This window comes from Gavialis gangeticus, unplaced genomic scaffold, assembly GCF_001723915.1.
Source record: "Gavialis gangeticus isolate Ggan-Ray unplaced genomic scaffold, GavGan_comp1, whole genome shotgun sequence".
NCBI classification, from domain to species: domain Eukaryota; kingdom Metazoa; phylum Chordata; order Crocodylia; family Gavialidae; genus Gavialis; species Gavialis gangeticus.
In genome coordinates, this window is record NW_017729025.1 from 144368971 (window position 1) to 144391702 (window position 22732).

The 22732-nt window shown below is 41.9% G+C and overlaps 1 protein-coding gene across 3 annotated transcripts in view; it reads right to left on the reverse strand.

The window, feature by feature from the left end:
* The window catches only part of PTPN5 (protein tyrosine phosphatase, non-receptor type 5), a 207991-nt gene that overhangs the window by 68330 nt on the left and 116929 nt on the right, over positions 1 to 22732 (reverse strand). Inside the window, exons 4-9 of one of the 3 annotated variants that reach the window (XM_019519696.1) lie at positions 19425 to 19472; positions 16204 to 16335; positions 11391 to 11572; positions 10310 to 10429; positions 7504 to 7587; positions 636 to 874 (exon numbers count right to left, since the gene is read on the reverse strand). In XM_019519696.1, coding sequence (XP_019375241.1) covers positions 636 to 874; positions 7504 to 7587; positions 10310 to 10429; positions 11391 to 11552 — 605 coding nt within the window. In that variant the 5' untranslated portion in view covers positions 11553 to 11572; positions 16204 to 16335; positions 19425 to 19472. Of the gene's footprint in view, positions 1 to 635; positions 875 to 7503; positions 7588 to 10309; positions 10430 to 11390; positions 11573 to 16203; positions 16336 to 19424; positions 20100 to 22732 lie in introns of those variants that run through there. The other 2 variants (XM_019519697.1, XM_019519698.1) reach the window with 2 other exon arrangements.

The following is a 22732-nucleotide window of genomic DNA, read 5'->3' on the forward strand; positions in this document are numbered from 1 at the left end:
TCCATCCTTTCATTTTAAAACTCTCTCCCCCTCCTTCCCCACCAGAGCAAATCCCTGTAAGAAGTAGACCTGCCAGTCAGAAGTAAGAAGCAGCACAAGGAATGACTATTAAATTAAACCCATAGCTGTTCTATCAGGTTATAGACCAAAGGACATTTTGACTTTGGGAACAACCCACTGATAACACCATTACTGCAAAAAGGCAAGACATGTATAATAGTTAGTTTCTGGAAAAGGACTAATCCATGAACATTAGTGGCACTAAGCCGTAAAATATGGGAAATATTTGAATTGGAAACAATGACAGACAGCCTTACAGCAGAATCTGTTGGATGTTATAGTTACCATTTTGGGTAATGAGACCTTCACCAAACACAAATGGGTCTTTTAGATGTAACTAATGAAGTGCATGAGTAAGTACAGGTATGTTAATAGTTAATATATCTTACAGCTGTGACTAGGTCTGTAAACAAATAGAAAATTAAATTAGTAGGCTGTGCAGCACTGGCATTACAAAATGAAGCACTATAATATCATTATACTACCAGTCTGGTCCAGTCTGAAATTCAAAACTCAGTACATCTGGTAGACTGGTCCTCCTAAATTTTTTGCCCCTCCCAACAAAACTATCCTACCTTTCTTGCAACCCCACAGATTTAACTGTTAGAGTTGTTGGATCTGTCTCTGCTTTGATGTCCATTACGCAGTCAAAGACCGGTGTTTCAGGTACTGGATCCAGATCTAGAAAGTCATCTTCATTTTTATCCTCTGTCCACTCTGAGTATGTGAAGGAAGGCTGGCGGCTCACAGACTGGCGCCTATCCTCTGGTAGTGGAAAGGCAGGGTCCCGTTGGGCTTTCAGGAGATGCCAGATCTGGAGGAAATAGACATTTTAAGACATTCTGTATACTATTTGAACTTCTGTGCATTCTGAAGTATCCACCTTTCCGGTAATAATCCCATAGACTGTACTCCAGTATAATGGAACTGCACTAAAAAGAACAGGAAGTCCCATAAAGGAGTGACCTTCCTGCACACATTACAGGAGCACATTCCTGTGGTAACACTGCTTTCTGATACAGGGGGGTCCATGGAGCCCAACAGGTTTCATTCGGGAATACAGTGGAAGCATCCTATGCTTGTGACTACTGCATGAAAGCCAATGTGAAATCGCTGTCCTTTTGTTTAAATAATCAGCTTTCACAGACTGCTAACAACATCAAATCTTCTGGGTTATTCCACATTTTCTGACCTTTTCCTGATTCAGAGGCCATCCACATAGAATTCAGTTAGGTTTAATACAGGTAAAAGCCAGTTTCCCAAATAGCAAAGCTTTGGTGATCTAGTGCTGTATCCCAAATTCATCTCTAAACCAACACTTAAATTTTAAGAAACCCCCATTTTACACAAAGACGTCCTTTAAGAGTTTCAGAAAACTTGTGCAGTCTTCAGTCAGCCATAAATCCCATTTAATCTTTTGATCTACAGAAGATAAAGTATAATACATGATGTGAAATAATGTTGTGTTAAATTAAATAAACATGTAGGGTAAAACTTAAAGGGTCAAAATGACCCAAATCTAAAAAAACACTGAGTCACAGATTTTAAGGACAGAAGGGATTTTTTAATGTGAACTTCTCTGTAACACAGGCCCAAGACTTCAACTAATAACAACTGCATCAAGTTCATTCCTACAAGCCACAGTCACCAATGCGAAGGCATTAATTGCTAATCACATATTTTGTTAATGTAACCTCACTGCTCCTAAATAAAGTCTATGGCTCAGGCAATTAGTTCCCCCCAGTGCACTGACTTTCAGTGGAATTTAGGTGCCAAGTACATGGAGTTGCACAGACACTGTGGCACACTGTACAGCATAGAAACATTATAATGGACGGTTTGCACTCTGAAACAGGCCTCAGTTGAAAAGTTTCAGTCCAGATATGAACCTTGCCACAGGTCTGAGGCATTAGGATTGAGTGTTTGGGGCTGAGTTTATCTGTATGGATAAGACAAGAAGCAATGTCACTCAAGCTCATTTGGGAAATTCTTGAGTGTCTTCCGACATGCCAAGCATCTTTACCTCACTTTTGAGATGAGCAGGATCACTCAGCATCTTGCAGGATAAAACCTTTGTTGTGTTTTTAATATAATTTTAAAGGGACACAGTCAAATTTAAAAGCCATGTAATATACAAGAGTCAAGTCTATTTCCCTACATTAATACAAAACCTAGAATATGAAGATTTCAAAAGCCATTTTGTTTTCCCTCTGAGCAGTCATCCTTCTTGCATTTCTCTCAGCCTGAACAATGAAAATGAATGAAGCAAGTTGTTGCTTCTGTTTGCATCCGGCTTCAACATGGGGTTCTCAGGAGCCAGCAGAACACTTCAATACTTGATTAAAAGACATTGCAAGAATGTGGGGGTGGGAGTGGGGGGGATGACCAATATTGTTTAAACAAATCTGTTGACATTGTAATTACCAAAAACCAGGGAAGTGTGTTACTTACTATTGGCTTTATGCTTCATAACAATTTGGGGCCAAATTTGAACTAAGAGTGTTCTTTTAAATTGGGCTTGAGGGATGATTAGCCAGAAGATTAAAGATCTGAGTCCATTATTATTTCCATAATTCTAGCTCTGGTACATACATGAGTCCCATTACTGTAATGTCTGAATTCTTCACACTAGGGAACGTAGTTCTCCTCTTGTGAGGTACAGAGGAGGTATTATTATTATAATTCACCCCTATGCAGAGGGCAGAGCACAACACCCCTGCACCACTTAAACACTATGACTCCTTTGCAGTGTTTGCTGGCCACACTGGGTGTGCTTGCCAGTGATTTAGTAGGTTGAAAATCTGAAGGATTATAGAACTTGTCTGTGAAACAAGGGAGCTTTTCTCTAGGCTGTAGGTGACGGGGGAGTTAAGAATCACCAGGAGGATCAGGGAAATTAATTTATCCTTTAAATTAAAGAAATGATAAATAAATAAATAAATAAATAAATAAATAATAGGTGAATTAAATAGGCAGCTTTGAAACTAGCAGCTCCAGGATCTGGGACAGAATTCAATAAACTGATTCAACATAAATTAGTGAAGTCTGATACTACATCCATCCAGGTTTATCTTAAACTGGTTTTGGCCATTTTGAAAGTGGTTTATATGCGCTGAACTTCTGTTGTGTTACAGGTTTGAACCAGTTTCCAATCACTTCTATCAGTTAACGTGTAATTCCTGTCCCTGGCCCAGGTGGTCAGTGCTAAAGAGGCTTTGCGCTGACTCTTGGTGAAGTGGTAAATGTCTAGCCAAAAGCTGTCCCTTATGTGAGGAAGGATCCAGTGCATCCCTCAAAAAGCCTCTCTCTCTATGCTAGCATTGCTATACATCAATGGCCAAGAACCCGTGTTCTATCACCCGGCATCACAAACTGGGTTAAGATTATGCAACAAATACAGGGTTAGGAATCCTCCAGTCTTTGGGGTAGAGCTGGGGTCTGGATTTCAGTCTGTCTTTAACACACATACATACAGTTCGTGGGGGCTTAACCTCAAGGTGTCATCTGAATGGCACCCAAGGGTCCAGCACTAAGAAAAGTGAGGGACTGACTCAGCCTTGTTTCCAGACAGCCTAGGTTGTAGCAATTTTTCTACAGTCTAGTGGGTGCAAAGGGGCAGTGGGACAGGTATGAGTATCCTCCCTGTGAGGAACACCTCTAGTACAAGCAAGTCAGCACGCTAAGTACAGAGTGAATTTCCCCAACTCCTTCCTGCCTCCACAAAGAACAGGGAGTATATGAAGTTAATGTGGGCTGGAGGAGGAAATGCTGGACTATGAGCAAGAGGAGGCATGTCAGGGGCACATTAGCACAATGATATTGTACCTGCAATGGTCCTTAGAGACCAGTGAAACAAAAGCATAGGTCAGATTGGTCACTTAATAAGCTGCTTCCGTTTGGTCTCTTATTGTACTGGGACAACAGTGGAAAGGATTTTCTTTTGATGAAAGGTAATTTCATCATAAATGCACCCATATGCCCAGAAGATATCCCCTTCTAGCCTGTTCTCTATGCAGATCCTTTTCCATGCAGCAACACAATTAAAGAACCACAAGGAACAATTGAAAGAAGCTTGTCTGAGATGAGCTGGGGTAAAAAAAATACAGAGAAACCTGTTTGTGAAATAGCACATTATACTACAGCTTAGGGCTCTAGAAACCCTGCCAAAGCCCATTGTTTGCAATTATTTTCCAATTTCTTGCTAAGTAAAATTATTATTTACACCATATTGTTTTGCAAATGCCTACAACAGCAGATGTTTTCAGCCTGTAAATCCCACGTGACCAAGCATGAGAAGGAGTTGCAGGGGATAGAGAGGCTCTGTGACCTCTATGTTTGTGGAGCACACTCTGCTTCTAGTGAAATTCATGGTTATGCAGTAACTATGCACTGCCTGAGTGCCTGGTAACTGAAAACAAATTACAATCTATGGCCCCTAGAAAACTTGATTAAAAGGGAATTATGTTATAATGCTGCATTGTTATACAAAAGTTTCAGAATGTTTCAGTGTTTCAAATGACTGGAATAGGTCAAATCTGTTCTCTTCGCTAAAGTATAAACCAGGGGTAGGCAACGTTTTTTGGCTGGACTGCCGAAAAAACCACAACGTCTACCTTGGAAGTGCCAGAGTGCAGGCATGCCAGAAAAACAAAATGAGGGCGGGGAGGTACATGGCAGGGCGCACTGCATACTAGTATACTTAATAATTATAAATGTTGCCTTTGTCATTGTGTATTCCTTTTTTGTTGAGCATGCTGTAATGAGAGAGAGAGAGAAAAAAGAGAAATAAGAGAAAGAGGAGAGCGAGAAAGAAAAAGGAGAGCAGAGAGAGAACCAGACACACGCACACAGAGAACCAGAACACACCCAGAACAGACACATGCACACAAACATCCACACAGACACACAGAACCAGACAAACACACAGAACTAGGTGCGCGGGCACACAGAGCCAGGCTCCTGGGCCACTGGACAAAGTCTGGCCCAACAATGCCCTGGTCCTGCCCAAGCCCCTGTGCTTCCTTGGGGAGCCAGCCCCCCGGCTGCAGCACAGCTGGCTGAGGCCCTGGCTTGGAGCTCGCCCATCAGCCCAACCACCTACCCACCCCGCACAGCTAAGCCTGCAAAGGTGTGGCACTCCTGGCAAGGAGCAGTGCCAGCCTCATCCTAGGGGCTGGGCTCCAAGTGGGTGGGAGTCAGGCGGGTTCAAGTGCCGAGCCAGCGCCACTTGCAGCCAGGAGACTGCAAACAGCTGCTCCAGGCTCCAGCATCAGTTCCATACCAGCAGGTGCACACGCGCCTCGGAGCAGATGGTGGGGATAGGGCCTGAAGCAGCACAGCCCTCCTGCTGTCTGCTCTGAGGTGCACATGCAGTCACTGTCAGCATGGAGCTGATGACGGGGTTGTAGAGCTTGCTGCAGCTGCCCAGAGCCCAGGCTGGCTACAAAGAGCTGTGCCAGGCTCCAGAGCCCAGTCATCACCTCTGTGCCAGCAGCAGGGGAGAGGCTGGGGTTGCGCTGCCTCAGGTCCCTCACCCACTGTCCACTCCGAGGTGCACATGCACCAGCCAGTATTGAGCTAATGCCAGAGCAGATGCTTGCAGCCTCCTGGCTGCAACTGGCCCAGGCTCTGCATAGCTGCTGCCAGCCACGGAGCCCAGTTTGCTTGCAGCAGGGCTTGCAGCTGCCCAGCTACCTGCTGGAAACAGCCCGTGGCTGGCAGCAGCTGCCAAGAGCCCAGGCTGGTAGTGGTGTGCCGAGCAAAATGGCCTCACGTGCTGTGCTCAGCACACGTGCTGGGAGTTGCTGACTCCTGGTATAAACTCTACTCAATTGAATGGAGCCACTTCTGAATCACAAGAGTAAATCAGTGGTTCACAATATTTTTAGATTTGAGACACCCCTCAGAAAATGCCAGTTCATAGTTTTGACCTGGTTTTTTATTACAGAAAAATAACAGAGTAGGTCTCCTGTTGCAAAGGACTCAGAGAGACCACAGTAGGTCAGAAGGATTTTAATGCTATGAATTCATAGGAATTCATTCCTATTTAAAGTCTCTGGCTTTATCTTGTGAATCATGTTTGCACAGCACATCTAACAGTGATAACATTGTGTGGCACCCTGCAGGACCGTGGTTGAGCATCATGGGAGTAAACGAACAAGATGGGGGTTTTCGTGAACTTTCACTAAAACCTAACCCATGTGACAAACACAACTTCACGATAAACCAGTTCCACAATATTTCAACACAGCTACAGATTAGGATTTGTAAGGAAATCACAGCCCTACTTATTCTGGTTTATAGTGTGGAATGTTTCACTGTGACAGATCCTAAAATTCATACAGTTCATCGAGGATATGAATCCCGTTCTTGTACTTTAATACTTGCAATTACAAAACTCATCAGAAATGTATTAATTTGATTGCACAATGCACCTGGTGAAAGAACAGCAGCATCAGCAAGGTAGAAAACTGCATAGCTAGGATAACCTCACTGCCCACATTAATGATAATAATAATGGAGGCATTAATACTAATTACCATGCTTTGTGAATGGCTTTAAAAAATACATTCAGCTCAATACATTAAGCAGAAGCCTCTGCCAGCATACTGCCCCTGAGTGAACTCAACTATGGTACACACTGCATTATGATGCTTACTCACTCAAATTACATGTATGTTAACTATTGCTATTTCCTGCCTGCCAGAAGGTACATTGCATATGGCAGAATATGAAGCCACATTCTCCCAATATTTCCATATTTCATGGCTATGTTTTCTCTATTTTCTTTCCCTCTCTCCCACATGAAAACGTACTGGGATCTTGCACCCTGGTGATGTGTGTACCACAATGAGATTTTTCCACAAATTAAAAAGCATTTCTCCTGCATTTCCCAGGCATCATTCGTCTTCATGCCAGCTACAGAGCCCAGGAAGAAGGCACAATGCATTCTCCCTCCCTCCCTGATGGCTGAGAGCTAACATAGTAGAATTATACTACTGATTTTGCTATGCAGGTAGGCCTTGGCCTACACATGCTTATGTCTTAATTCCCAAAATACTTCAGAGCTGCGGGCTGAATCCTGTCGCCACTACAGTCAATGGGTGCCTTACAATCAACTCCTATGGCAGTAAGATTAGCTCTTTTCTTCGCTGGACTCCATCGTTTCTATTCCATGTAAGAATATTCTCCTCTTGTGGGTGGGAGAAATAAAAGTCTCTCATGAATCACCAATTCATCAAGGAAAATGAATAGGGGGAAAATGCAGTCATCACTTTGCTACATAAAGCATGCAGTAATTATGTGGAAATAGCCCTGAAGTTATTACTTCAAAATCAACAACTCATAGTAAATGAGACACCTTATAAAAACTTATGGTAAGAAGGTGTGTATACGTTTAGCATTGTTCAGTAACGGCACTGAATTTTTCATATTGTGGCTTACCAGAGCTCCTACGAGTAACAGTCCTAAAGAAATTAAAGATAGCAGGAAATATGACATCACAGAACTCCCATCTCTTGTCAGATCCTGTGAAACAGTAGAAATGACAATAACTGACACTGCATTTTAAAGGACGTGATAGAACAGTAAGTGTGAGTGACTGCACATACTGTTCTGCTAATCATTTTGTATTCATTACTGGATTTCCCATATAGATAGCTTTTGTCTGCAGAGATGGCTCTCAAACCATCTGGATCTGAAATCCAAAACCAGATCTATCTCCAGACTTTGCAGCTAGGCTTTGCTATCATGGGTCCCTTCTGAAATGCTGGCTCCTCTTCCTCAACCCATAAGTCCTTGAAATCCATAACCAGATCCACATCTTGATTTTGAAATCCATAACCGGATCACATAACCAGACCACATCTTGATTTTGCAGCTTATGCTCATTTTTCATTTACACAAGCGGTACAATTCTATCCCTCTGAAGAGGGTATAAGTAGTACATAGGTACATAGACCTTGTGCTATCTCCTCTGCATAGGGATAAAGTTCACCCAAAGAGAACAGCTTTCATTTTACTCACTTGACTGAGTATTCTTAATAAATGGCATTTTCCTTGGCATTGTGCAAATGGCACAAATATTTCCCATTACTGTATTTCTTTAGCACAGACTCTATGATTCAGAAACTCTGACTTTTGTTTTTATTGTTGCTGTTGTTTTATGCAATACAGGGAGTGTTGTGACTGTTTGCAGCAACCTGAGTGAAAGTCATGCTGATGTATCCCTCATGTCCTATTGGAGGTTACACATGGTTCACACATGGCCACTGTGCTGGCCCTTTATGCAAGGAGTGAATTTTACTCCATCTGATAGTCAAGTATGTGAGCAAAATCCCATTAACTAAATGAGGCAAGGAATATGCTCTGGAATTAGCTCATATAACCATCTGAAGACAAATATAGTACTCTAATAAGTAATAATCAATTACGTACATGAACATCTGTGTGCATACAAATATACAAAGCCAGAACCGGTTCTATTTTTGGCTAGGTGCTGTTCCATGTATTAGACCCTTAAATGGACTTAGAAGTCTAAATGTAATCCCGTTCCATCCTGCTTGAGTCCCTGAAAAGCCATCAATACGTCTACATTTGTTAAGTGATTTCTTCTGAACCTTAAGACTAAGACTACACAAAGCAGGAAGACCTACTCCCCTTTTGTGCTGAGGAGTTTTCAATGACTTGAGTGGGGTGGAATAGGATTGCACTTAGATGTCTAAATCCACGTAGGCTCCTAAATGTTAGAATAGGTGTCTAAGCGCCTATTCCATACTGCCCAACTCACTGAAAAATTTCTAATGTCAAAGGCTGGTGGGTCGTCCTCTACACTGCTTTCTGTGATTTAGCTTTATGGCTAAAATGAAGTCATGTTACAAAAGCAGATATTTTAATGTTTTTTCAGACTTCAGGAGGGTGGAAGAGAATGTCACATGAACACCTGTAAGTGCCCTGTTGCTGCCTGACAGGTGGGACAGGATCTGACTTATGGTTTCACTGTTTTTCATTCTAATTATCTCCCTCCTCCACGCTGAGCCAGCATGAAGCTCGCTTTTATTCAAATACTCCTAAGTTTGGACATTTCCATGAGAGGTGATCCATCTGTGACTTGACCCATAGCAACAAAATGCAGATAATGTGAGTGCCTCCCACTATATGAGGGGCTTTGATTATGCGTAATGAATCCAACTGAGAAAAGTCAAATAAGACATACTTCTTGATAATAAATAAAAGGAGGGGTAATATACATTGCTTAGCAAACCCAGAAAGCAGTCTCAAAGTGTACTTTAACCACATGATGCAGAGAGACTAATTCCCTATACGTACTGCCCACCCACTCCCAGAGAGGCTATGTGCTGTGAGTCCAAACTCCCACCTGATAAACATCTATGACCTGATTTTTAAAGGATCTAGTACCCAAAGCCCTCATTTAACAAACACTCTATTTATTTCTTTAAAAAATTACACTAGTAGAACTACAACTATAACTCATCACATTAAGTCACACTGGTAGAAAGTCCATATTACATTGGTAAAACACATTGGGGTTTTCACACTTGGGTAGCTTTATACCAGTGCAATTTTTTTTTAAATATAGACACAGCTGGAAACAACTTTAAAAAAAGAAAATCAGGAAGAGGCAAGTCTTTTTATGGGTGATGGCTACAACATCACTCTAACACTACTTAAAAAAATCAGGACATTTACATTTTGGTTATGATGTGGCTAGTGATTTAAAGCACATTTGTAGAGAAACTGCAAGTCAGTTATACCCATAGTCTCCAGAGTGTTGCCATGGATATAACCAAGGCCAGAGTTTGGTCCACTTCTGAAACTAGTCTGGTGACCCTTATGTGGTCTTGGCAGCTTCTGAAGAATCTAAGCTTTTTAATTGCCATCATAAATTGAGTTCTGGCTTGTCCCTGTGAAGTAAATCTTATGGATTTGATTCTCTACTGCCTTGCTTCTTGTGCTGTCATTAACACTTTTCAAATAGATATAAAAACTCTATCACACTGATTTCATCACTGAATCATAGAAAACCAAAATGGATTTTTAAAGATTAATTCTCTGTGTATTTGTTTCCAGAGAAGTTTTTCTCCATTCCCCAGCAGATGCATAGCAGAGAATTAACAACATGCTATCTAGTATGTGTTTTATACATTTAATCCAAGAAAATACCAAAAAATATTCCTGAAGCCTACTGACCTTAGTCTTCTACTTAATAGAGAGGAATAAATGAACTTACCACCCCTGGATTTGACATGAACTGTCCAAATGGCATAAGCAAGTATGACATTAGGTCAAAGGCATTCTGAGCTGTTGGGAATGTCCTGTAACCGTTGTACCATAACATCATGCAGAGAAGCTGTGCAATCAATCAGATAATACATAATGAGCATTCCTCATTAGACAAACATTCATTTTCATTTCAAGACTGCATAATTAACTAATTTAGTTCTCATTGCTTTTATGCTGATCATCATTTTCCCTTTAAGAAGTCAGGTATTTTCTATGCTGCAGCTTAACTAGGATACAAAGACAGAGGCCAGATGCTTAGCTGATGTAAATCAGTCTAGCACCACTGAGTTAACTGGAGTCTTACGAATTTACATCAGCAGAGGGTCTGCCCCAGAGAATCTATAAAAGGCAACACTATAAGGGATACCCTTTGGTTTCTGAACCTTTCATGGGGTTATTAATGTACACATCATGCTGCCACTCTTGCAAACAGCTATATCCATCCAGTGGAGCACATACTAGACAAAAAGACATACATGCGTGTGTGTAGACACAAAAAACATTCCATTTTAACACTCAGGGATGACACGTGCAACATGGGTGACACACACTCATAATAAAGCAAGTAAATTAAGAATATTAAAAGCTGCCTGATCTCCATGGGCTTTCCTTCTCCACTAAGAAGAGCAAACATTATCAGTCCTGGCCCACACACCACACATCAGAACTTTAACTCTACCCCATCATCCTTACTCCACACTCCATAACCAGAATACTTTCTCCAGTACTACCCATTGTGATATCTGCAATTGGTTGACTGGTAAAGGGGCATTTGCAGAGGAGCAGTTAAAGTGAAGGGTGCTTAGAAAGCTGGCATAGCCACAGGTCCAGTTGCAGTTGCAAAGGGTGGTTTGCAATGTATGGTAGTTGTGGAAATGACAAGAATACCACTGATTTCAACACAGCTATGCCAATATACACCAGCTGGGGTGCTGGCCCTCACAATGCATGGCTGGGAAAAATCCCAGCAACAAGGAAGTATTTAGAAATGAGGGTTTCATCTCTGAGCAAGCTACAAAGCACCTTACCAATATCTGTGAGAGGGCGAACAAGCACACGTTCCCTCCAGATTTGAGTGCAGTCCACCAGGCAGCCCACCCAGGCTGTGGGGTTCTCTGTGAGGCTTTTCGGGATTGTTCCTTTCCACTCTGCTGTCCTTGCGGTCCTTCAGTTTCATCCATTGACTCCATCGCTGCTGGCTTGGAAAGACCTTCAAATGCAAATGACAAGCACAGGGAATGAATAGCAGTGGAACCCTGCAGCCGTTGCAGAGACTGCGAGGACTATTATTTTTGCAAAGAGGTTGGTCGCCTCTCAGTTCTGCATCAGTAAGTGCAGCTCGAGATTCAAGCGTCACACTCTATTAGTGCGGCAGTATTCACCTGCCTTCGTCAGAAAAAGGACGTGTGGGAGGATAAATTATTTTCCCTTTATTTCTGGAGGTAGAGAACCTTGGCTTTGTTGTTAATAAATTCTCATTTACATTGCTGCATCTTTTTGTTGTATTTTCTTCTTCTTTTATGAAAAAGGAGCAGTTACTGAGTTCTACCACTGACTCTGCCACTCACAGGCTCTGTGACGTTAGGCAAGTCACTTCATCTCTCTCTTTGCCTTTGTTTCTTTTCTTTCCCCTTTGCCTGCCTTCTCTATATAAACTGTAAGCTCTCAAGGCAGTCTCTTTGGATCCGGAGGCACAAATCTTGGTTGGGGTCTCCCAACTCATAAACCCCAAGTAGATAATAATAGTAATAATAATAATAGCAGCAGCCTGTTTATGTCAAGGACTTCTGGCTTGGATTCTGCTCTCAGTACTGCTTAATGTTGCTGTAGCACCTTTAACTTCAATGGAGCTAAACTAATTTATGTCACTATCTGAGTGACTAGCCCTATATTAACAGCATTTTACACCTACTTTATATAGGTGTAAATGAATTCACAAGCTGTGAAGCAGTGGAAAAATCAGGTCTATTCAGTGAAATTACTCCTAATTTATACTGCTGAGAAGAGATTCTCTGAGACTGCCCATGAACAAGACCAGCTTCTTAAACCTGTCATACAACCATATACATACACACATGATAAGGGCCGCAGAAGAGCTATCATTGTGGCTTGCTTTTATAAGATTTAAACAGAACATTTCTTTTACTATTTATTTTTCTAATGGTCCAGGAATTGTCACCCTGGGTCCAATCCTCAGCTGTCACTAACTGGCCATGGCTCCACCAAGGTAGACAGCACAGTGTATTTATACCAGCTAAAGATGTGACCTAAAATTCAGCATAAGACTTTATAGAAGCAGCCTGTCTCCCTTCTCTAAATAAAGTAATGGAAGGATAGGCAGAAGCAGGAGTTCTTATTCCCATTTCTCTGCTTGTTCTTCTCCTCCTACACAAGGGAAGGCAGGGTGGAGCTCTTATGCTGTCTCTGCTTGAAAGAACAAGGTTTTTGGGTAGTGCTTCCAGCTTCCTACCAGGGTCTCAGCTTTCCTACCTCAGCACAGATTTCATTTGGGGATGAGGCTGCTAGGCCCCTGTACAGGGCACTCAGCATCTTCAATTGAAAGGCTGGGTGGAATCATTTGAAATGTACTTATCACCTACTTCTGGAGCGGCTCAGCCTTTCAGGGTTACTATTTTTCAAATGAGTTCTCAATAAATCTCCAGTCAATTTGTTCCATTTATGAGTATCACTATAAATGATGACAGAGAAAGGGAATTGCCTTGGCCAGAGGGCAGAGATGCTGTACTATAATTGACTCAGAACTACACAGGTTTTTATAAATCAGCTGTGCATTTCCATGAGATCTGATTGGTCATTGGCATCTCTTTTGCATATTCACTGTGCAGTTATTTCTCAAGAAGTGCACAGCACGCGCACACACACACATACACACACACACACACACACAGGCACACATTCATTCTAGTTGGCTGACTGCCATTATTAGCCCACCATGATTCAGTCCCATTGTTTTCATAATCTCTATTTCATTTTATAATAAAGAAACACCAATAAAATATGTAATATTACCACACTGACCAAGTAAAGGCTTGTGTATCTCGATTCAATCTTTGCAGGTTAGTCTAAGCTGTGTAGACTGAACTGATAAGCAAGTGAACAGACATTGATGCTGGAAATGTAGCCACATGCCTGCAGTGGCCCAACCCAGAAGCCTCCCTGCTTGGCTGGAGCAGACAGCTTGGGCCAAGCCCAAAGCTAGTCCACCCACTATTTTGAAAACAGTTTATGTGCACTGAACTTCTGTTGTGTTACAGATTTGAACCAGTTTCTGATCACTTATACTGGTTGATGTGCAGTTTCTGTCCCTAGCCAAGATTTATGGAATACAGTTGGTAGGATCATAGGAATTTGACCCCTAACACTATATATCCTCCAGGCTTCCAGTTAGTATCCCACAACCAACTCTAAAAATCACCAGGAATGTTCCTTGTCACCAAGAAATTGTGTTTGCTCCCCAGATACTTACCCAAGTGCAATAGCCTTGCACTGATACAGCTCTGTGCAGTGTGGACACAAGATTCAAAAGTGTAATTGCTAGTAGTGATGCTTATTGTGAAGGTTGTCTAAATGCTTTCAATATAAGCAGGGTGACCATACATCCCAGACTGGCTGGGACAGTACCGGATTTCTCAGGCCACCCTAGCATCCTGGCCAGTTTGTATAAATTGAAGCAAAAGTCCTGGATTCGGCTGCTGCAGGCAGAGGCTGTGGCTGCCTGCAGTGCCCAGGCTGGCTCATGCTGAGCACTGGATGGAGGCAGGGGAGTGGGCTGGGATGGCTGTCCGCTGCAGGCAGTGTCATGCCCTGCAGCTACGGCCGATGCCAGTGCCAATGCTCAGGCTGTGCATGGCGGTCTTGGTTGCCTGCTGGTGGCAGGGGGGAGGGGCCGCTCCCAGCCAGATCCAGGGTCTGTGCATGGGAGATGAAGGCCAGCCACAGGCCTCTGCATTGTCCCGCCCCACCCTCAGGGCTCCTGGGAGGCGTGGGGTCAGGGGTGTGTGTGTGTGTGTGTGTGTGTATGTGTGTGCCTGGGATTGGGGTGTATGTGCATGTGAGTGTGTGTATGCGTAAGTGGGATTGGGGATGTGCATGCACTGGCTCCCCCTGTCTCGGATTCCCTCACCTCATCCTGGATCCTCTTAACAATAATATGGTCTCCCTAACTATATGTTCCTCTTTTCAGCTGTGCCATCCTTTAGTAGTTTAAGCTGAAATTTCCCATGCTTGCAATCTACTTCAGGCTGTAAAACACTACAGTCATTTTCAAGAACAAGCTTAGAGAAAAAGATGGCTCCATCTATGGAGCAGGAATGTGACATTTAGCAGGGGAGTAATTATAAGGTCAGAAAGGTGACTTTGCTATCTTGGTAAAAATGCATTCAGATTTGACTGAATTATAAGTCTTGGCTTTCCTTTTGGATATGGACCATGTCAGTTTATTAAGGCTTGATCCTAAAATCTCCAAACATTTGTCTGCACTGACCATGTTCTAAAGATTCTTAATCTCTCTTAACCTGCACTGAGCAATGCACCTAGATCCTTCCTACAGCTCAGTTGCACTGACCACACTTTTAAGCCCCAGTGAGCAGCCTTTATGTTGGGCATTGAGCTAGAGCTCCAGCAATAACACAGCTAAAGCAACAGTGATTACCTTGGGCCTAACTTTGGATGTGCGTGCTGAGCTAGAAGCCAAGGGTCCACAAATTTCAGAATCACCTTTTCCGTGACAAGAGTTAGGAATTCTATGCATTTCACTACCCCTGTTATTTCAAAAACTCATACCCCTCTGCTTTAGAAAGAATGCAAGTATCATTTCTCTATTTCATAGAAGGAATAGCTGAGAGGTTGCACAAGGTCACTTCTTGCAAAATGGAAATGGAATGCTGACAGACCCAAGTTTAATCCACTCAGCTACACTGCCTTTCAGAATTAATGTGTAAAAGTTACATGCTTGACTCTGTCATCTCAAACCAAAGCAGTATATTCCTGTCTACAGCCAGGAATCCTGCTTTTAGCTGTTTTAACCTCATATGATAGAGGTCTAAAAGTCCCAGATTTAATCTTTGTTGATAACCTATGTGTAGAGCCAATATAGTTCCAGATGGTAGCCATTTATATTTTCCAGCTTGTTATCTAAAAACCTAGGAAGTTACATATGAAAAGTATGTACATATTTTAGTAATGGGTGTCTATACACATTAGAATGGGTTGCAGCAGACTTAATTTATTGAGTCTGCTCTGTGTTCTAATTAGATATATACTCTTCATTGCTGCAGAGTCACATGTATAAGCCCCCAGGGGTTTAAAAATAGTCACTGGGGTACTTTAACTAAAGCTGGTTGAATGAGTTTTAGTTAAAGTGTCCCGTGGTCATTTTTAAACATGCAGGGGCTTAATACATGTGACACTGAGGTGTTTTAATTAGAATGGCTCACTGGGAACCACTCTAAGTAAAATGACCCCCTGCCCATATCCCAGAGCATGTGTATGGGCACTCAAAATCAAGAATTCAAATGCTATAAAATGCCAGAATTAAGATCAACCACATGACCTTATTTGTCCATGACCTGGCATTGTGCATGTGAATTATGGTTTATGCTTTTTCTGTATAAAGGACTTGCACCAATTTAAAACACATCAATGCATACAAGCCAATATAAACCAGCTTTCAACTTATGAAAGAATGCCCTTTCAAAGTTCTGTACTGATGGAATTATATCAGTTCTAAAGCATATCTTGAATTAAACTGCTGTCAATGTGCAGCACTTGCGTGACAATTATTAATTAAATGGTTATTATGATTAATTAAAAGGTCCTTGCCTTATCCAGTGAAGAGGCTGGATAGTAAATGAGACAGAGCTGTAAAGTTAGAAAAGGTGTTCTCATGCAGTTATTCCAGTAGACAGGGACTCAGGAAAGCCGGATTTCACTCCAGGCTCTGGAAAAGACTTCCTGTGTAATGACAAGCAAGGCTATTATTATTATGTATGCATAGACGGGAAATGAATTAAAGTTGCATGGGCAGTATAAATTCTGGCCTATTTTAATTACTGAATGCTTGATTTCGAGGTCATAACGTTCTTTTACCATAGCTGTTTGTATTCAATGTTTGCATAAGATGCTTCACCAAAACTTAATATTTTAAGTTGGCTCATTTAGGCGGATGTCAGCCATCATCCTCAATTCTGGGTCACAGATTCTGGACCACAAACCATAAGGTGCTTCTTCACTACCATAGGATTATGCTCACTACCAAACTTCTTTGGGTTAAAAATATGTTTTAAGTCACTAATACCATTATGAGCTCTTTAACACTGGTAACAAATAGTTTGCTTAAAATGGCATAATAAGCCAAGTATTTTCTATTGCTGCAATCCAAACTACCATCCTTGCAGTTTAGAAAAAAGGGGAATTGCCAGATAGGATAAGACCAATGGTCCATCTGGTCCAGCATCCTGCCTAAAACTGGCTACCAGCAAAAGAAGCTGCAGAGGAAGACGCAACTCTAGAATGTGCCACTATAGAATAATCCACTTTTAGGGGATGGTTCTTCCTACGTCAGTCAGTGTTTGACATAGGCCCCTAAGCCCATATAACCCCAACATTTCATTACTGTTCTCCTTGAGATTTGTCTCTCTCTTTGTCCCCCTCTTGCTTCATGTGGATAAATGTATAGATAAACAGGGAGATGGTAGGTGAAAGAAAAGAGAAAGATAAATTAAATCTATTCTTAGGAAGAGACATACTGTAGAGCACTAGATTCCTGACTGCATAACAAAAGGACAGCTACAGCAATGATGAGTAAGATAATGATGCCTTAGAGCAACAAACATATGTGCCATGATTGAGAGGATAAATGTTTCAATTGTACAGTATTATGCTTATGCTGCTGTGCACAAGACAGCGGGGAACTCCCAGGGTCTGACTTATTCATTTTTTACATTAATGGTTTCAGTGGAAGGAACACAAACCCTCCAGAGCCAAACATGCTGCAGACACCTTGTGCCTTCTTTCTGTGGATGGAGTCAAGAGATTTATGTAACTCTACATATACTCGGATTTTGAGATATGCATTAGGGACAAAGATCTTCCCCATCCAAAGTCTGCATAATGATGAAATAAAATGCCCTATATCCATAAAAACATAAGCAGCTCTAACCAGGGGGAGGTGAACAGGCAAAGAATCAGAAGTAGGTATGGCTCTGTGGGGCAGTAGGAGGATGACACTGTTTAGGGAGCAAGTAATTCTCTCCCTCTCACCTGAAACACAATCAGCAAAGGAAAGTGGGACAATTAGCCCATGAGCCAGTCGTTCACCTTGAAAAAATGTATCTCTTCACTCTGGTGGGCTTGCGGGTGGGAGGTGGGGAGGAGTAAAACATAAGAGGGGGACACCTGCCTTATTGCATATCATACACAGCTTTCTGTGTAGTAAATGCCTTCATCCCTGTCTCCCCCTTTTCCCAAGAAAATGACTGAGGTTGGTATCAGACAGCTCAGCAATCTTAATGAAATGTCTTTACATCTGACCTTTATAAAATGGGAAGGTCCTTACACATTTGTTATAAATGGCAGATGTCTTGTTGCTGTTATCACACATAGATCTGATTGACCATCCAAAAAAGATCACTTTCTCTCCATGCTTTTTGTTCAAGATCTAACAGGTCTTGTCAAGGAGTGGGAACACTGTTCTTGGCTTGAGAACACATCTACGACTCCTTCAGCTATTTGCAGGTCTTCCATATGCTACTTATCACAATGCAGCATAAGGTACTTCCATGCAACCTCATCAGGGTCCCAGTATCTCTCTCATTGATTTGCTGTATTTAAAGCAGTCTGACATGCTGCAAGTAGCTGGATAAAAAGGCTGGACAAGGGAACAAGGCTAGAGGTCTGGTTCAGAAAATGTAGTAGAATGCGAAGTGACTTATGCAATTCAGAACCATTACAATAAGAATCAGACGGTGGGAAAGGGGATGAGTTATGCAGAGTTAAATGAGCTCTTGACGCAACATTTCAAACTTTCTCTGGATTGAGCCCAAACTTTTAACTTATGTGTTCAGTATGTCCTTCACCAGTAACAGGAAACCATCAAGAGGCCTGCTTCAAAAGCAGGAAATGACTTGTATAAGTCCACACATCCCCACTTGTGCACAGCTATGCTCTCTAAGTCACTGAAGCAATTCTAAAATCAGTTTGCTATTAAAGTGGAAGTCAATGGAACTCTCCCAAGACTCCTTTGTGTGAGTTAAAATTGTAGCTATATCCTTTGTTCCACTTGGAGCCTAAACAAAAGATGATGGTGGGGTTTATAGAAGAAATAAAATATGACTTAATGATAATTAATTCAAACAAGATGCTTTGACTGTGGTCTCTGTCATACAGCAGATAAAAAGAAAGCTCTCCAAAAATGAACCAGTTTCTACACCTGGGACCTGATTCTCAGAGATGCAGAGCCTCTGAAAATTGTTATTTAATTTAATATTAAAATAAATTTATTTTTATGCTCTCCTGACATTTTCAGTTTTCAATAATAATTCACATTTGCTATGACAATATTTATAGGCAGCCCAGAAGCTGGAAGTGGGGGAAGAAGATGCTCTGGTTAGCCAAGTGGAAAATATAATAGAAACTTACAGCACCCCAAGTGACTGCTTGAGGTGCCAAGAAATGCACATTAGCTGAAGGTTTCTGCTAAAATTATCACAACTGAAAAAGATAACAAGGCTGAGATATTGTCTACCTCTTGGAGACGAACGCAGCAGTTCGTAACTTTCAGAGCCACTGTTTCAGGCTCGCAGCAGGCTCTGAAAGATCTAATTTCATCTGTCTCAGTTCAGTTCCATTCCCCTTTTCCAAATATCTACACCACCAGAAAGGGCTAGGAGGACGCTATTTTTTTAAATAAGAGCTCAGATCTTGGGATACAAATCAGCAGCAAGGGATCAATTGCACAGCACGTTTTTCAGCTACAACACGTTGAGGCTATAAATATAAGACTTTAACGTAAATACAGCCAACCATATCAAGTGCCTACTTACCTCTTCTTCAGCTTATTGTTGAAGAAATATCTGCTTCGCTCCTCCCTTCTGAAAGAATAAACATACAGCTTGTTAGCTTGAGAAAATAAAACTTTTTTTGTATAGTTGCAAAAATACTTACCTGAGAACTGCAAAAAACAAGAAACGAAAGGCAAAAAGTAGCTAGCAACCCAGAAATTCTTGTGGATGAGCTTAAACAGACTCTTTTGCTCTTCCCTGTCACATATTAGTGGCAGTTAGGAAGAAGCTAAGAAATGGCCCTGACCACAGTTTATAGACTATGGAAATGGTGCAGTGATGGGAACCACAGATGATTTTTATGACGGTGTTGTTGAAAGAGCATCCTGGGTGAGCATTATCAGTGAGTAAGAGCAGGAACAGACATAAGATATGGATCCACTTCTTAAGCCCATGAATGCTAGAAGTTGTGACTATTGCTTCAGTCCATATCTAATTACCAGGAAGGAAAAACAAAGCAAAAACCAATACACCATACTGAGGGAAAACACTGTGAAGCCATTTAATGCCAGATTAAAAGCAACATGAAAAGTGAAATAACAATAAGGGGCTCTTGTATTTTAAAAAGCTGTTCATTCTGAGGGAGTCCAAATAATTTTTACAATCTATGGCTTTCAGTAGGAAATGTACATATGTATCTGAAAGAACTATTCAATTATTCTAGTGTTTATGTCATAGGAATCACTCTCTCCACTCAGTGAACTACAACCACTTATGGGGTGAAACTTGGCTCATGATCAATTGTTTAGGAAAATCCTCACCCCCCAAAAAAACCACAAACAAACAAACAAAACCAAAACCAATCCAACATTTTTAGCAAGACATAGTGGTTGCAGAGGTTAAAGGTAAAAAAGGACATTAGACTTGAAAATACCAACAGTACCTGCTGGTAGCATTCTTATTCTCTTCTTGTTTAATTCTTTATCTGTCGTTCTTTATCCAGCTAATCAAGTTTACCGATATTCTGTTCCATCTCCTCCCTAACCCACCTGCCACTCCTCCGCTTTCCACACAGGAAGCAGCAAAGAGGGAGCTGGATACTAGATGAATGGGAGGCAGCATTTCAGACAGCAGGATTCTAGTAATAGGTGTCACTGTGCTGCCAGTCCATTAATGGTATGTTAATGAATTATCATTGTCATCATCACCACCATCATTATTATTGCAGTAATGCCCTGGGGTCTGAGTCAGGATCAAGGTCTTAGCATGCTAGGTGCTATACAGTTACTACGCATATGAAGTCACAGTCTTTGCTCTAAAAAGCATACATTTTAATATGTCCAGGGACTAGTGGTAGCATAATGCAGCACCTGGATTTTCCAGTTGAGATCAGGCCCCGTGGCACTAGGTGCTCTACAAATGTATAGTAAGAGATGGCCTCTTCCATGAACTGACTGCAGTCTAATTAGACAACAAAAGTATTATTTTCTGTTTCACAAATGGGAAACTGAAGTCTGGAGAGAGTAAGTGGCTTGCCCAGAGCTCCACGGGAAGACTGTGAGAAGCCAGGCACTGAATCAACCTCTCCTGAGTAGCAGTCTAGCTCCTCAAGCACAAGACTGATCCTCTTGTCCTCTATCAAAGGAAATTTAGATAATCCACTTTTTTGAAACACTTCAGTGTTTCTTCTCTCTATTAAAACACATTGCTTTAAAAAACAAACACAGCTCCAGTTCTCCACTGGTGGGCTGTGCAGTCCCAACCAGAACGGCCTCTTCCAATCTCTGGGGGAATGAGAGCCTTGTGCCAAAGTGTGTGAGGAGACTAGTTGACTTTATACTCAGCAGTTCCCTGCTGAATGCTGAGTCATACATTCCCTCTGTGTTAATTTTCACACTGCTCCCACTCAGTCCACCTGCCACTTCATCTGGGATGGGTGGGAGGGGAGAAAAAGAGGTGAAGTCAGAAGAAATGTTCACATTCATCCAGGCCCATTCTTATGATATGTAGGGTCCGAAGCAAGAACAAGATCACAAGTTGCCAGGAAGGGATTGAAATATGAAATATCAGTTGGCAAGGAAAATTGCCTCCTCCTCATCTCCCACTGTCGGTGAACGAGACTGGCCAGCCAGTATTTGCAAGCCTGAGCCAATTCACAACCAGTCATCTGTGTTGCTAGATCTTGAAGACTTGTTCTTTGCATTAATTTCAGTGACCTTGGAATCAAGCCCTGAGACGGTTCATGTTTTCTATGGACTATTAGAACATCCCAGGCATGTTCTTGCTGCCATCCAAAATGTTTTACGCTACCTCCTAGTAACAGAGTAGTGCTGCATAGAGAGATGGCCTGATGATGGGCTAAAACATAATCACATGAAGTAAAACACTGAAGTACCCCGACCCCTTCTGTTACATAAGGAAAAAAAAGACAATCCAAAAAGTCGAAAACAATCTGAAGAGGCATGATAGAAATGACACTCGTTTCTTACTGCTCCCATGAAAACTGAGGATGAATTACCTGCTGTTTGTGTATTGGTATGCAGTTCTAGTATGAAGACAGCATCCTACGATTTTAAATGAATATTTATCATTATTATTTGAATTACGATAGCACTTAGGGCTTTTATAGGCATACATTTGTCTGCTCCGATGCGCCAGAGATCTGGCGGGCTCTAACGCACCAGAGATCATGAGGACAGAAACTACCTACTGATGTGTGGTAAAGCCCTACCCTCTTTTACCTTGGAATAAATAGTGTGTGCCTGCTCTTAGTTATATATAGTAATTATATCACCTATGTTATTGTAGTACCAGGCCTCAGCATGGAGGATATATTTATGTTTGCAACACCTGTGTGAGGTAGGGAAATGGGGGCTGATGCACCGAGAGATAAAATGAGCTCTGCAAAGTAGCCTCAACAGAATGGGGTGAAACACAGGATTGAGGTCTACTCTCCCAGCTCCCAGAGTAATGTTATAACCACTGGAGATAACTACAGCTGCCCCACCTCAAATATAATGCCATGGCTCTGGTTTGGGGGATGCAAAGTGCAGGCAGCCTGGTTGGTTGCAGCCTGTGAGTACAGGACTGTCACGAGACTCCTCTGCCGATTATCACACCCTGCGGACAATGGAAAATTCCTAAGGTGGTTTGCTTGCTCTAGTAATACCCTTCTCCATCTCTGCATTTTGCTGTACTATCAGTGTAACCACAGGAGGTACCAGCTTATTTACCTATGTTGGTTCTATGGGTTGGCACCAGGTGGACAGGATTCAGCCAATGGGCCGTACTTTGAGCACTGCAACACTAAGTGAAAGTCAAGGTCATTATAATGGGCAAAGCCTTCTTAA